General features: G+C 34.6%; 1 protein-coding gene across 1 annotated transcript; it reads right to left on the reverse strand.

Moving 5' to 3' along the window:
* Window positions 1-8,911: 8,911 nt before the first annotated feature.
* LOC131033056 (transcription factor WER) lies at window positions 8,912-11,591 on the reverse strand. The gene is made up of 3 exons (XM_057964178.2): window positions 11,465-11,591; window positions 10,820-10,949; window positions 8,912-9,416 (listed from the first exon to the last, which is right to left on the reverse strand). The coding sequence occupies exons 1-3, from the start codon at window positions 11,589-11,591 to the stop codon at window positions 8,912-8,914; spliced, it is 762 nt and encodes a 253-aa protein (XP_057820161.2).
* Window positions 11,592-13,420: the final 1,829 nt, after the last annotated feature.

A 13,420-nucleotide genomic window follows, 5' to 3' on the forward strand; every position in this document is an offset into this window, starting at 1 on the left:
GAGAAAGGACAAAGTGTGCAGAAATATACACAGGAGTTTAGAAAAAGAGCTTTAATTTTGGGCGTTCCTTTATACACGCAAGAAACTTTGTTAAAGTATATAGGTGGATTGCATGAGAATTTGAGACATACAGTACTTATGTTTAATCCAACTAACCTTGATGAAGTTAGTGTGCAAGCCATTCATCTTGAAACAGGCTCAAGGAATAGCCATGATAGTCTTTTCATGGAATCCAGTTTACACAAAGGGAGCAAGAAACGGAAGGAGAAAATGCAACGAACAGTTTCTGTGAAGAAAGAGGAGGAGAAGCCTTATTCCTCACACTGCAAAAGGGAAGGGCATGAAGATGCAAAATGTTGGAAATTGCATCCTGATCAGAAACCCAAGTGGTTCAAGAATCAAAAGGGTAAGCAAAATACCACAGCTATCGTGCAAGACCTTGGTTCAGAATCTGGTGATGAATCCAAGATAACAGTTGTGGGTATAAAAGGTATTGTTCCTGTTGCTAATTCTAGTTCCCATACTTCCTCTATGAAGTGTAATGAGTTCTCTGTTGAAAGTAAAAGGAATGAATTGTTTCATATAAGGGCTATTGCAAAACAAACTAAAATTGATACACTCATAGATAGTGGATCACAAGTGAACTTAATCTCTGAACAAATTGTTAAGAAATTGGGATTAAAAACAACACCTCATCTTAAACCATATCCATTGGGTTGGGTGCATGATAATGCCCGGTTACATGTATCAAAACAATGTAAACTCCGATTTGCAATCACATCCAAGTTTGTAGATGAGGTAGGGTTAGATGTAATTTTGCTTGACATCTATGGGATGGTTCTAGACAGTCCTTATTTGTATGATAGAAAGGCCATTTTCTACAGGGAACATAACAGGTATCATTTGTTTAAAGATAGAATTGAATTCATTGTGAAAGCTCATCGCATGAAGAATGATAGATCTATTGTAAACACAGGGCATTTGAAGATGATTGTAAATGCAAGGAATACATTAACCCTTATGTCTGTAACAACTAGTGATACTGAGCATGAAGATGAAATATTCTTTGATCATGATAAGGTGTCACAGAAAGCACAGTGTGAGGATTAGTTGCAAGCACATTTAAGCCTTCAATCGAAGGTGGTTAAAGAAGGTTTGAATGATTCATTTTCTAATGATGTTCCTGTTCAGGAGATCCAGCATGTTGATACTTTTTCTTTGGCATCATTTTATTCAGTCTTGTTTGCTATTCTGCTAGTTAGTTCTATGTGGATGGTGGATGCGACAATGAATATTGGTGAAATTATAGTTGATTGTATCAGTAAAGTTATCTCATTTTTCATCTTATTTGTGATGAGTCAGATGTTTGGAATTCCAGTAGGGTGGACAAATGATACTGGGCAAGTGAGGCAACAATGCCCTCACTTAAATTCTATGTAAAAGTAGACCTTTTGGTGGTCCAAAAGCTTCTCAATTGGGAGGAATGATCTGGGAGGATCTAGAAGACTTGACCTCCCCCTCTCTACTTTTTCTCTGCATCACTAAGAGCAAGCAGATTCCTTGGACATGATAGGGGCTAAGTTTCTATTGAAAGTAATGAAGCCTATATTAAGGAGGTGGCAGTTCAAACCACCAACCCTCCGCTTACTGTTCATGCCTCATAGCTGGTGCTTCCGCATAGCCTTAAAACAAATTTTGTTTGGAAACAAAGGCAGTCCTTGGAGGTAGGGCCCGAGCCCCTTCATTTACACAAGATCAAAACAATAATTAAACCATACAAACCCGAAATTAAGGAGAGCCCATGTTATAATATTTTAAGCCATTATTAAAAGATTATAAGGCTTGAATTAGGGTGTATGGAATATTTGTAAAATATTATTGTTTTAACCCCATGTTAGCATATGAAATTGTATATAACTGGGAGTGTTTGTCTCATAAAGGCAATCAATTTTTCATTGTGAGAAGAATTTAGAATTTCTCTTGAAAAGAAATTGGAGAACAAGAGTCTTCCTGATTTTTGTAAGCACAAAAACATTTGTTAAATTGTAATACTCTCCAGTGCAATTGGGTTAAGAGGTAATTGAAGCCTAGCCCGTGAAGAAGAGTATGTGAGTGTCTTTTGGTGCGTGTGGAGACTGTGAGAGATGTTGCAAGTTTGAAGCTTGGATGATGTAATAAGGTGGTTTATGCTTGGCGTCATTAATAAAGCGGTCCTACATTGAGAAGCGGACCCAGAGACGTAGCTCATATTGAGTGAACTCCGTTATCAAGCTCGTGATCTCTCTTCTATCTACTAATTCTCTTTTATTCGATTGATTTTCAATTTCTTCTTTAAGTTATTGTTTAACATTATTAAGTTGTGCAAAAGATTAATTGAGCTTAGCTTTTGTAATTTCAATGGTTAAAAAACATAACCACGTAGTAATTCTGTTTGCGATTGGGAAAAATCTGTAATTCAAATTAAGCCCAATTTTATTTGTAAGCCTTAATTTCAGATCAGTGGGAAGAGGGATCAGAATGAATAAAATTTCTCAGTTGCCTGGGGAACCTGCAAAACCACTGAAAATTCATCTATAAAGTCGAGTTAAACTAAAAGAGTAATTGACTAGAATATCAAACCAGTCAATGTATATTGCAAGATTACTGCCTGAAATACCTGAGAGGCGAATACATAAGACATTAAAGTTAAGAGTGCCCAGACCTGATCACAGTAATCTGTGGTTTCTAATCAAATAGCTGACCAAATTAAAATTCCTGCAACATCAGCCAGTTAACACAAACGATGGAAAAGACTAGGAAAATAAATATCTAGCCCGAGCCAGGGCCGTTACAGCCGTGGGTCCCCTCAAGCTGAGCTATGGGAGAACATGATCCGAATAGGGCATAAGACACACCAACGACATGGAAGAGAAAACGGGAGAAAAATTAAACGGAAACGGAGAACCACAGGGAGGCGGAGAAGGAGAAGAAGCAGCTGAAATGGAGAGAGAGAAGAGAGGCTGAAGAGAAACCAAAACGTCGACGACAGAAAGAGGGAATAAAAATGTATAAAGAGAGTGTAGGTGAGTATATCTATGTATCTATAACTAACTATATATAAATATATATATACACTTATAATTATATATATATATATATATATATATACATACTCTGAATATATAAGTAATAATAATCTAAACACCAGACAAAAAAAAGTTGATCCATAGTCTGAATTTAAACACCCACCGTAGAGAGCCCATGAAATTGTCCAGGTGGGAGTGCCAGTATAGAAAATGTAAAATTGTGCATAAGTTCCTATATGTAAGAAGGAAAGGAAGTTAGTAGACAAGAGAAGATTATGTACTTATTGGAAGTTAGTGGACAAGAGAAGATTATGTACTTATTCGAAGATATATATCTATGCATGTATATTTATTTGTTTATAAATATATATGTATGTCTATATATTATCATATAAGTAAATAATAATAAAAAGATGAGAACTATCTTTCATGAGGAGGTGGGGATCTATATGGTTTGAAAATAAGGGTAGAGGAGTAATGAAATGATCCCAAAAACCAAGTTCTGTTGAGAAAATGTGTCCAATCAGACCAGCTCCCTACCCTATACCTCAGCTCCCTATCACTCAACCACCCTATCACTCAACCATCAGCATTAACAAATATGTCACACTCTACATAAAATTATAGAAGATAATCTATGATAGCATGAATGTGTAAATGTTCTTATGTATGAGTATGCAAGTTAGTGAATAGATGAAGTATTGATGACCTGGGGCAGTATCTATCAGCTAGACTAATAGAGATAAAGATGATGAGCCTATGAAAATTGGTTGGAAACTTAGGGAAGGAGGGCTATAGGTAGGAGGATTTACCCAATGCCCTTACTCACAAAGTCTCTGCCATCAACCCCCATGTTGGCTATTTCATCGGCTCTACTATTGCCTTCCCTATATATATGATTAATGATGACATTGCTAAAATAAGATATCAGATCTCTTGATCTTCTAACCAAGTTATTAATTTTCCAATTATGAGTTTGTACTAATCTTAAGGCGTTGATAATATTCGTCGAGTCCCCTTCTATTTCTAATTTTTTAATACCTAACTGATGGCTTAAGAGTAAACCTTCTACTGCAGCGGTGGCCTCTGTCACATTGTTAGTAGCTACGCCTAGTGGTTTGGCTAAAGTTGCTTGCTCTTTCCCATCTGATGAGTGAATGACACATCCGATCCCTACCGGACTAGGGTTGCCCCGAGAAGAACCATCGAAGTTAAGTTTAAACCATCCTTCTAGGGGGTGTCCATCGACACTGTTCCCTAGCCTTGCAATTTGTGTTCCCACCCTGACCATAATGCAGGGGGAGAATGAGACCCTTCCATAGTTTCTTGAAGCATTCATCCCTAAAGGAGAACCTAGTATTCCTAATGGGAGAGTTTCTAATGTGATTGTTGGCCACCTCAACAATGGATGCTTCTATTTTGACTATAAGTGCTGAGAGACTTAGAGACTTGTCTTTGAATATCCTTATGTTTCTTTCCTTCCAAACCTCCCAGAGGAGAATAGAGGGGGAGATAATCCATATATGTCTATAATGCTCATAATTGAGGGAGGTGGGCCAACTCTGAAGGAATGATAGGAGATCATTCTCACAAACTGTGCTCCAGTTGAGCTTATGAAAGAGTCACTGCCAACAGGAGAATGTGAACTCACAGCTGAGGAGTAAGTGATCAACATCTTCCTCCTCCTTGCAACAAAGTGTACATCTAGAATGACTTTCATACCCCCATTTCCTAAACCAATCAGATGTAAGGATCCTATGTTGCAAGGCTATCCAAATGAATGTTCCTGCTTTCAGAGAGCAAGATTTATGCCAACAAAGTTTCAGGGGTAGAGAAGAGAGCTGTCTATTTTTTAGCTTGTGAGCTATTGAATGCCACCACTTTACATTATATTCCCCATTGGGAGATCCCACCCAAATTATGTTATCTTGGTTGGAATTGAAGGTTAAATTCCTTGTGGATAGAATGGAAAGAAGCTAGGCATAGTCCCTCTGGTTATTGGGGGAGGAAACCAAGGATTTCCATTGCCATCCCAAAGCTGGATCAGAAAGAGGAAATTCAACAGACACATTTCCCATAGGTAGCTTCCAATTTCATTTTCAAAGAATCATTTTGAATGAGACTCTAGATAGGGGGGTACAGGATCAATGTCTCTAGTAATGTTGATGCCTGCTAGATTTCCTAGCTCTTGGGAATTCTGTATAGTTCTAACTAAGACATCTACCATAATTATATAGAGAAAAGGGGAGATTGGGTCCCCTTGTCTCAGGCCTCGAGAATTGTTAAAGAAACCATGGGGTGTTCCGTTCACAAGGATGGAAAAACGTGGGGTTGATATGCATTCAAATATCAAATTTATCCAACTATTGTTGAATCCGAAGGCTGCCATGCATCTGCAGAGAAATCTCTAGTCCACTCTGTCATATGCTTTTCTTATATCCAGCTTGATGAGAATTGACGGGTGGAGGTTCTTTTGAGAGGAGTGAATTGCCTCATGTGCGATGATAATTCCATCAAAAATGGATCTACTAGGCACAAAGCCCATTTGTTCTTCTAAGATTATTAAGGGGAGTAAAATTTTCATCCTTTTAGCTAAAGTTTTGGTTAAAAGTTTATAGATCGTGTTGCACAAAGCAATAGGCCTATACTCTTCCATTCTTTCCACAACCTCAGATTTGGGGATGAGAGCTACAAAGGTGTTATTAATCTCTCTGAGGATCCTTCCCGATTTCCTAGCATTTTCTAGGACTTCTACCAAATCATTTCCAAGGAAATGCCAACATGAATGGAAAAAGGCCATGTGGAATCCGTCCAGCCCAGGGGCCTTTTCTACGTGTAGTGCTTTAACAAGTTCTCTAACCTCTTCCAAGGAGAAGGGTTTGTTCAACATATGATTATGCTCTTCAGTTAATACCCTAGGAATGTTTTGCAAGAAACTTTCTTGCGCTACTAAATTTGAGGAATCATCATTTAATAATTGTTGAAGGAAGTTAACAGCTACCTTAGCTATATCTTCATAATTCTCTGTTATATTCCCATATTCATCTCTAATTCTAGTAATCTTGTTGACTCTAGTCCTGGCTTTCACACTTGCATGGAAAAATCTAGTATTCCTATCCCCTTCAGCTAGCCAAGTTTCTCTAGATTTTTGTTTCCAGAAAATTTCTTCCTTTGTTAATATATCTTCATATTTTTTCATTAACTCTCTTTCTTTGTTGTAATGATCTTGATCCATCCCTTGATTATGACTAACTCATTTAATCTGGTTAAGTCTAATTCAAATTGGTTTTTGGTCTAAAAAATATTGCCAAATTTCTCACGATTCCAAGAGAGGAGGGATTGTTTAACTTATCTCATCTTAGAAACAAAACAGAAAAGTTGTGATCTTGTAACCTTAAAGGAGTTCCACCAGCTTTCAATTGTATTTATGAGGTTTTCTTCCTTCAACCACATGAGCTCGAATTTAAGAGGGCATTTTAAAGGTTTATGATCTTTTGTGATTGTAAGTTGCACCAGAAAGTGGCCCGATCCTGATGTAAGAAGAATGGATGCTTTCAAAATGCTATTACCTAAACTTCCTTTAAAGAAAAATATGTTGCGTCTTTCTGCTATCCTACTAAACTAAGATCATCTGTTAGTCCATGTAAACACTCCATTGTCTGTGGGGATATCCATTAGGTTAATCTGATAGGACCAGTTCCTAAAGTCGATGAGGGATTGAGGTTCTCGAGTGCATCCTCCTTTTTTATCAGAGAGTCTAATGATGGCATTAAAATCTCCTCCGATTAGAAACTTCTCATCCTTGTGATTGTTAAGAAAGGTTGTTATCTCCTCCCAAACTCTACACTCTAGATTAGTAGGAGTAGGACCATAGACATTGATTAAGACATAGTCTATGTTACTGCTGACACTTCTCAGTGCTAAACTCATCCAAAATCTGTTTGTTTCCAAAGTAGCTAATGTTATGCGCCTTGGATCCAAGATAATTCCTAGACCCCAGATGCGCCTTCTGCTGGAACCCCCATCTAATTGAGATATCCTAAACTCTTCCCGAAATGATCCCCCCCCACATTATCTAGCTTGGTTTCTTGAATCATGATTATCTCAGCTCTAACATTAGATATACATTCCACGTTATCATTTTCATGGCGAGGTGGGAAGGTACTTCCCCCTCCCTGCATTGAAAGCATCTGTGATTTTAGTTTGATCCCCAGCCTCCACTGCCTTGAGCCAGAGTTCTGAGTTAGTCCTTCTCCCTCGCCTTTTTTGGGAGGATCCACAATCCGGTTTAGTCCTACCTACCATGTTTTGGGAATGTCCCAGCGGACCTATGTCCAGAGAAGAATCAGGACAAAGTTCCAGAGGTTCCTTCTCCTGATCTATCAAACCGATTTGCCCATTCAGGTTTACGACTTTGTGAAGCTTATCGAGATTATCCACAGCGTGTCTCAGTCCATCAGGGGTGTCAATGGCTATGGGGGAGTTCGATTGTCCTTCAATGGCTATTCCTTCCAAGCAATGATCCACAATTTCTATTTGCTCAACTATGTTAGCTTTCAGGGCGTTGGTGAATTCGAGCAATTCATTTAGGGCTACTTTGTTTAGGGAAATGGAGTCTCTGTCCAGTTTATTACTGATTTGCACAGATTTGGAGGGACAATGAGAATCTCTATTCTGGGTGTTCGATGGGCTAGACTTGCTAGGCTTATGAGAGTGGGTAGGGCAGGCATTACCTGAAGAGTGTTAAATTTTCTGCATTGCAGAATATAGATCTAGCTAGAAAGAAGAAACAAAACTTAGAAAACAGAGCAAAGAACAAAGCAGAAAAATGAATCTGCATATGAATGAAAACTAAATTAATTCATTGTTGTTTACAATCTTCTCAATGCATGATTTATAAAAAAGAGCCACCCTATGATCACAGGATTTACAGTGGAAACAGAGGCAACCGCTGGCAGTGGAAGAGACGAAGGTCACAGATAATCTCGTAGTTCGCTGTTTGTTAGCTTATATGCAAAACATGCAAGCTTTGTTGTGATTATGGTGCAAACTGAGCTCTCACCGTAAATCACGAAGCAAACATAAGTTATGCACTAACAAAGAGGGGGATAAGCTTTTCTGGGTGCTTAGGCGGGATTTGACTTGGTAATTGTTTTCAATAAAGTTTTACCTTTTTATTGTCAAAATATTAATAAAAACAGAACCATAAACTTCAAAAAAAATGATCATCATTGCTTTATACGGAATTTGAATATGCTGTATAGTAGAAAAAACATTAATATCAATAAATAAATTAAAGGCTTTAAAAAATGTTTCGCCCGAAGATGTGAACGAATAGGATTTTTAATTACTACTTTTTAAAACATACCAGGTTGACTATGCAACAAACTGCGTCATTCCCAGCTTGACTATGCTTAATAAGGAAGGGTTGTGCGTGTCAACCATCATTGGAATATTTATTGTCTTTGGGCTTTATTTATTGTTGCCCTTCTTTATTGAGCAGTTTAGGCATTCAAAGAAGGGTTTATTTTTTTATTAGTTTTCACTTTTTTATTTTTATTTGGTGTCTGCGGAGGTAATAATCATTCAAATTGTTCAACAAAAACTAACTCTGTGAAATTATTTTTAAAAACTAATAAAAATGTATAAAAATCAGCTAATTGTTCAACCAGCAGTGGAAATTAATAACAAATAAAACTCAGTCAATAAATATTAGAATGATAGCTTATTATTCATATGAAACTGAGATAGATACTTAATACTATAATTATACGGAGTTTGGAGTTGTGTGGTACATCACAGCCAAATTATGTACTCCAAATAAACACTGGAACACAAGAATAATATCATTCCTCTTCCAATTCTAAGATTTCTCTTAATAACTCTAGTTTTGACTCTAGTTTTGATTTCAGCGAACATTGTAATTCTAATTGATCATGGCTATAAAGCACTTCGACTGCAAAACTCGTCTCTACTTCTACATTGTTCTCAACACTATTTCCCAGTTCTACAAGACTTTCAAAGGAACCGATTTCATCCAAATATTTGGTTTCAGTCAAGGCATTCAGATCATCACTAAAACAAAAGTTCAAGTCCACATGATCTTCCTTCTCCTTTATGTGGACTGAACTATTACAGCCATCTGATATTAAGGTTCCGGGACTTGTCGTCAATGCTGTTGTTTCTGTGGCTTCATCTTTTGTTATACAATTGTCTTCAATACAAGTAGAAGAAGAATCACTTTTATTAGAATTGTGAGATTTTGCAACCCTCTTGCGGAGATGAGCATTCCAGTAGTTTTTTATTTCATTGTCTGTTCTCCCAGGAAGATGTTTTGCTATCAGTGACCATCTGTCATTCATCACAGGAAATCATCAAGAAACTATGTCGGTAACTTCTGAATTTGATATATAGACAGAAGAGGACGATACGATACTTTTCTGTTCTAGGATTAACATATAAACTAAGAATAATAATATTATATTGTTATTTATTCTTTTTTCGCTCTAAACAAAATGGTGTTAATTATTAATTATAAACGAGATAGAAAACATATTTAAGAATTCCAAACAGAAAACAACATAGACACATAACACAAGTTTTAACTTGGTTCACCATTAAGTGGTTACTTCCATCAGAAACACAGCGAATTAATTAATAATACAAATACAACACACCAAGCATGGACTGTATTCATGGATTTATATAATCATATAAAGCCTTCAAGCGAAAAGTCTCCAGAAAATGAATGGTCATGACTGTTGGGGTTCACGTCCCAACATTGATTAATTATTCGAGCAACTAGCAGTACCATGATTCAATTATTCGAGCAACTAGCAGTACCTGATTAAGGAGCACTGTGTTTTTTTCACAAGTGCATAAAATCTAACAAACTATAAATGTTTCTGGAATTCAATAACAGAATTAAAAACAAAGCATTGTCCAAAACAATTGACCATGATAATCAAATCTAAATAAAAAACTCAATGGAATCATTATTCATTGGATTAAAACCCAGAAACTAATTTTATAGCCAAAGTCCAAGGACCTTCTGATGAGTCCTTGAGCAATCTTCAAGATTAGAAAAAAGAAAATAAGATAAAACAAGACTATTGATTGTTGATCATTAAATAAAATAAGATTTAATTAAAATATTTTATTACTATCTTTAATGAAAGAAATTCCATTAAACATTTCTTAATGAAATGTTTTTTTTTTAAGATTATCAACATATACTATTTTAAATATTGATTGTTCATTTAAAACTTTAATGAATGAAATTATAGTATACTGGAATGCATAAAGTGGGTATATGTAATGTGTAAGGTATGTCCTTGATTGAAGCAAAACAGTCCCAAATAGTGGAAGCGATAATGCATAAAGTGGGTATATGTAATGTATAAGGTATGGCCTTGATTGAAGCAAAACAGTCCCAAATAATGGAAGCGATAATGCATAAAGTGGGTTTATGTAGTGCATAAATAGTGAAAGAGATAATGATTTTACATTAAATAAAGTAATTTTTTAATTTTTTAAAAAAAGATTCTAACTTTAAGGAATTCTTATATGATTTGATAATTTGATTTTATTATCTTTTTGCATCCATAAACATACACATTCCCCTTTTTATTGTTTGTTATAGATTGTGTTCCTTATCTGAGTATTTAATATATTAATACAACGAATATCTTATTTCTTTATAAGCACTATATCTAACTTTTGCATGTATGATAAAAGGCTGATTTTATAGGTACCTATTGCCAAGCAGACGATACATTTTAATAATGAGGTCATCTTCCTCTGCGGAAATATTTCCACGTTTAATATCAGGACGAAGATAATTCACCCATCTCAATCTGCAGCTCTTTCCACTCCGTTTTAACCCTGCAAATCCAGATCAATGCTTTTCTCCATTCATCAATTTATTTTCTATATTGAATGAAGCTAGAACAATACAGATTAAGTACAGTTAAATACATTTATTGTGCTGAGAAATGCATTAAAAAATCTCATTAGAAACCTCTTACACAGATTTTAATCAGAAATATGTTTTGTCATTCACACTGAACTGCAGAAATCTCAAAACCTTAACATATTGACAGATCAAATCTATTTTGAAATACATTAACATATGAAGAAAATCCAGATTTAAACATTTTGACCGTGATTTCTTTCACTGTACAGAGCCACTCGTAGTGTTACAACCCAATTTTGTTTTAATTTATTAACTGAAATATATGGAATTTTTGCAGTTTATAAGAATAACAATACTTTTAATCATTTTTCATAATGTATTATAAGAATTGCAGAAATATGACAATCATTACTGAACAACATTCACTACAAACGTTGTAATAATCAGCATTCAGAAATAAAATGAAAATGAACAATAACATTACCTGTTTTGTTGGGCACATAATCCCATGCACCATCACCGTGGGTTTTTATGTATTTAAATAAAGTGAAATCTTCCTCGACAGTCCATACCCTTCTCTGGGGCTCTTTTGAACGGCAAGGAGACCTCATCTCAGATTTAATCGAACAACTTCCTTTTATTTTCTTTCTATAAATTAGTCAAGACGCATTAACTTATGAAACAAAAAATAAATTAAAAAAATTACCCAATAATAATACTATTATTTAACTGTGATAAAACATCACATTTTCTGTGAAAATTATGAATATTTTCAGAAAACTTAAGAGAAAATTCGAAACTGTTATCTCAAAAAATATTACAGTCCCAAACTATTTCATCAATATAATAAAAATCGTAAACATTTATTTATTTTAATTAATTAAAATTTAATTGTTAATATTTATTTTACTTATTCTAATAATAAATAAAATGTGTAATACAATTTTCTCTTAGAAAAGATGAGTGTTCAATCCTCATCAATTCCTAATCAATTATTTAATTTTCCCTGTCTAATGTCCAATTTTATTCTATTCAATGGTTGGACCACTTCTATTTGTTTTTTTTTCCTTTCTTATTCATCCACTCATTTCACTTTATCATGTGTTAAATATAGTTGTATGTCTACATCAATTTTTTAGTATATTGTACAATCTTTTGTTTTCTTTCTCATTCATCCACTCGTTTCATGTGATCATGTGTCAAATCTTCCTGTTTGCTCACTCATTTTGCTTTATTATGTGTTAGATACCATCCCATGTCTACATCACATGGGTTGGTTTGTCTCTTATATTGTATAGCCTTTTGTTTTTTTCTCATTTGTCCACTTGTTTCACTTTTGCATGTGTTGGATAAGGCTGGATGTCTACATCGTTTGTAGGCATGATGTTATTCTTAGATTTTTTAAGCTTTAGGCAAGTAGTATGTGGGAATATATTTATCTAAACATGATAAATATATTATTTTCAATTCAGTCCACATTTTTCAAATATGATTATGTTTAGGCAAGTAGTATAGGCAGAGGTATAATTCATCATGTTTAGCCTTCATCATAGAATATTTGTTATTCAATTCACTCCATACCTTTTTAAATATTTTTTTACCAAATTCTTCAAGATAAACATAGAGATAATGAAAAAGATGGTAACCAAGAATGGGTCCTCCATATAGGCACATTAGAACTTGTTGATGGTATAAATTACTTGTTGAATTATGAGTACCCACCTTCTCCTCTAGCCATTATTGTTTTCCCCACTTAGTGACCTCCCAATATCAAGTTGATGTTTTCTATTTTGGGTTGTAATCCTATTTAGAATTTTAGGGTGGCTTTTTCAAGCCACTTGTTTTTGTGGAAATAGATGTGACACTATTTTATAAATGGTAATTCAAACAATTATTCTTTAAAAATAAAATTAAAATAAAGGTATCGTGTATGTTGTGAATAGAAGTAGAATTAATAATTTTAATTTTTATAGATAGAATATTTAAATTAACTATTGATAAGGTTATGCTATAATTTTTAAAATAAATAAATTATTAAATTAGCTGGTAACTTTTAATCATATGGACATTCGATTATTATTACATTATAATAGTAAATATTAATCACTACAAAAAAAAAAGTTATTAAAAAAATTCAATTGATTGATGTGATTACATAAAAATGCAATAAAACATATCACAAAATGAGCTCATTCATAGAATGGTAAGGGGTGCCATTACTTTGGAACTTGGTACAAATATTCATCAAACATAAATGATGGGGGGATTTCATTAGATATTATGATTACAAGCTGCAATCAACATGCACAATATGAGGAGCATCAACTCCGATCACTTATCAAATTGTAAATAGAGAGACCAGAATAAAATACTAATTAATAGATATGTTCACCAAAATATGCTAGATCAACAAGAAAGATAATTCTCTTAGATCAACATT

This window comes from Cryptomeria japonica, chromosome 7, assembly GCF_030272615.1.
Source record: "Cryptomeria japonica chromosome 7, Sugi_1.0, whole genome shotgun sequence".
Lineage (NCBI taxonomy): Eukaryota > Viridiplantae > Streptophyta > Pinopsida > Cupressales > Cupressaceae > Cryptomeria > Cryptomeria japonica.

Excerpts from the sequence above, each read along its gene's own strand:
- LOC131033056 (XM_057964178.2), bottom strand. The coding sequence starts at position 11,591 with ATGAGGTCTCCTTGCCGTTCAAAAGAGCCCCAGAGAAGGGTATGGACT. Across the intron at positions 10,950-11,464 it reads TTATGTGCCCAACAAAACAG|GGTTAAAACGGAGTGGAAAG; the intron begins GTAATGTTATTG and ends CTGGATTTGCAG. Across the intron at positions 9,417-10,819 it reads TATCGTCTGCTTGGCAATAG|ATGGTCACTGATAGCAAAAC; the intron begins GTACCTATAAAA and ends GATGAATGACAG.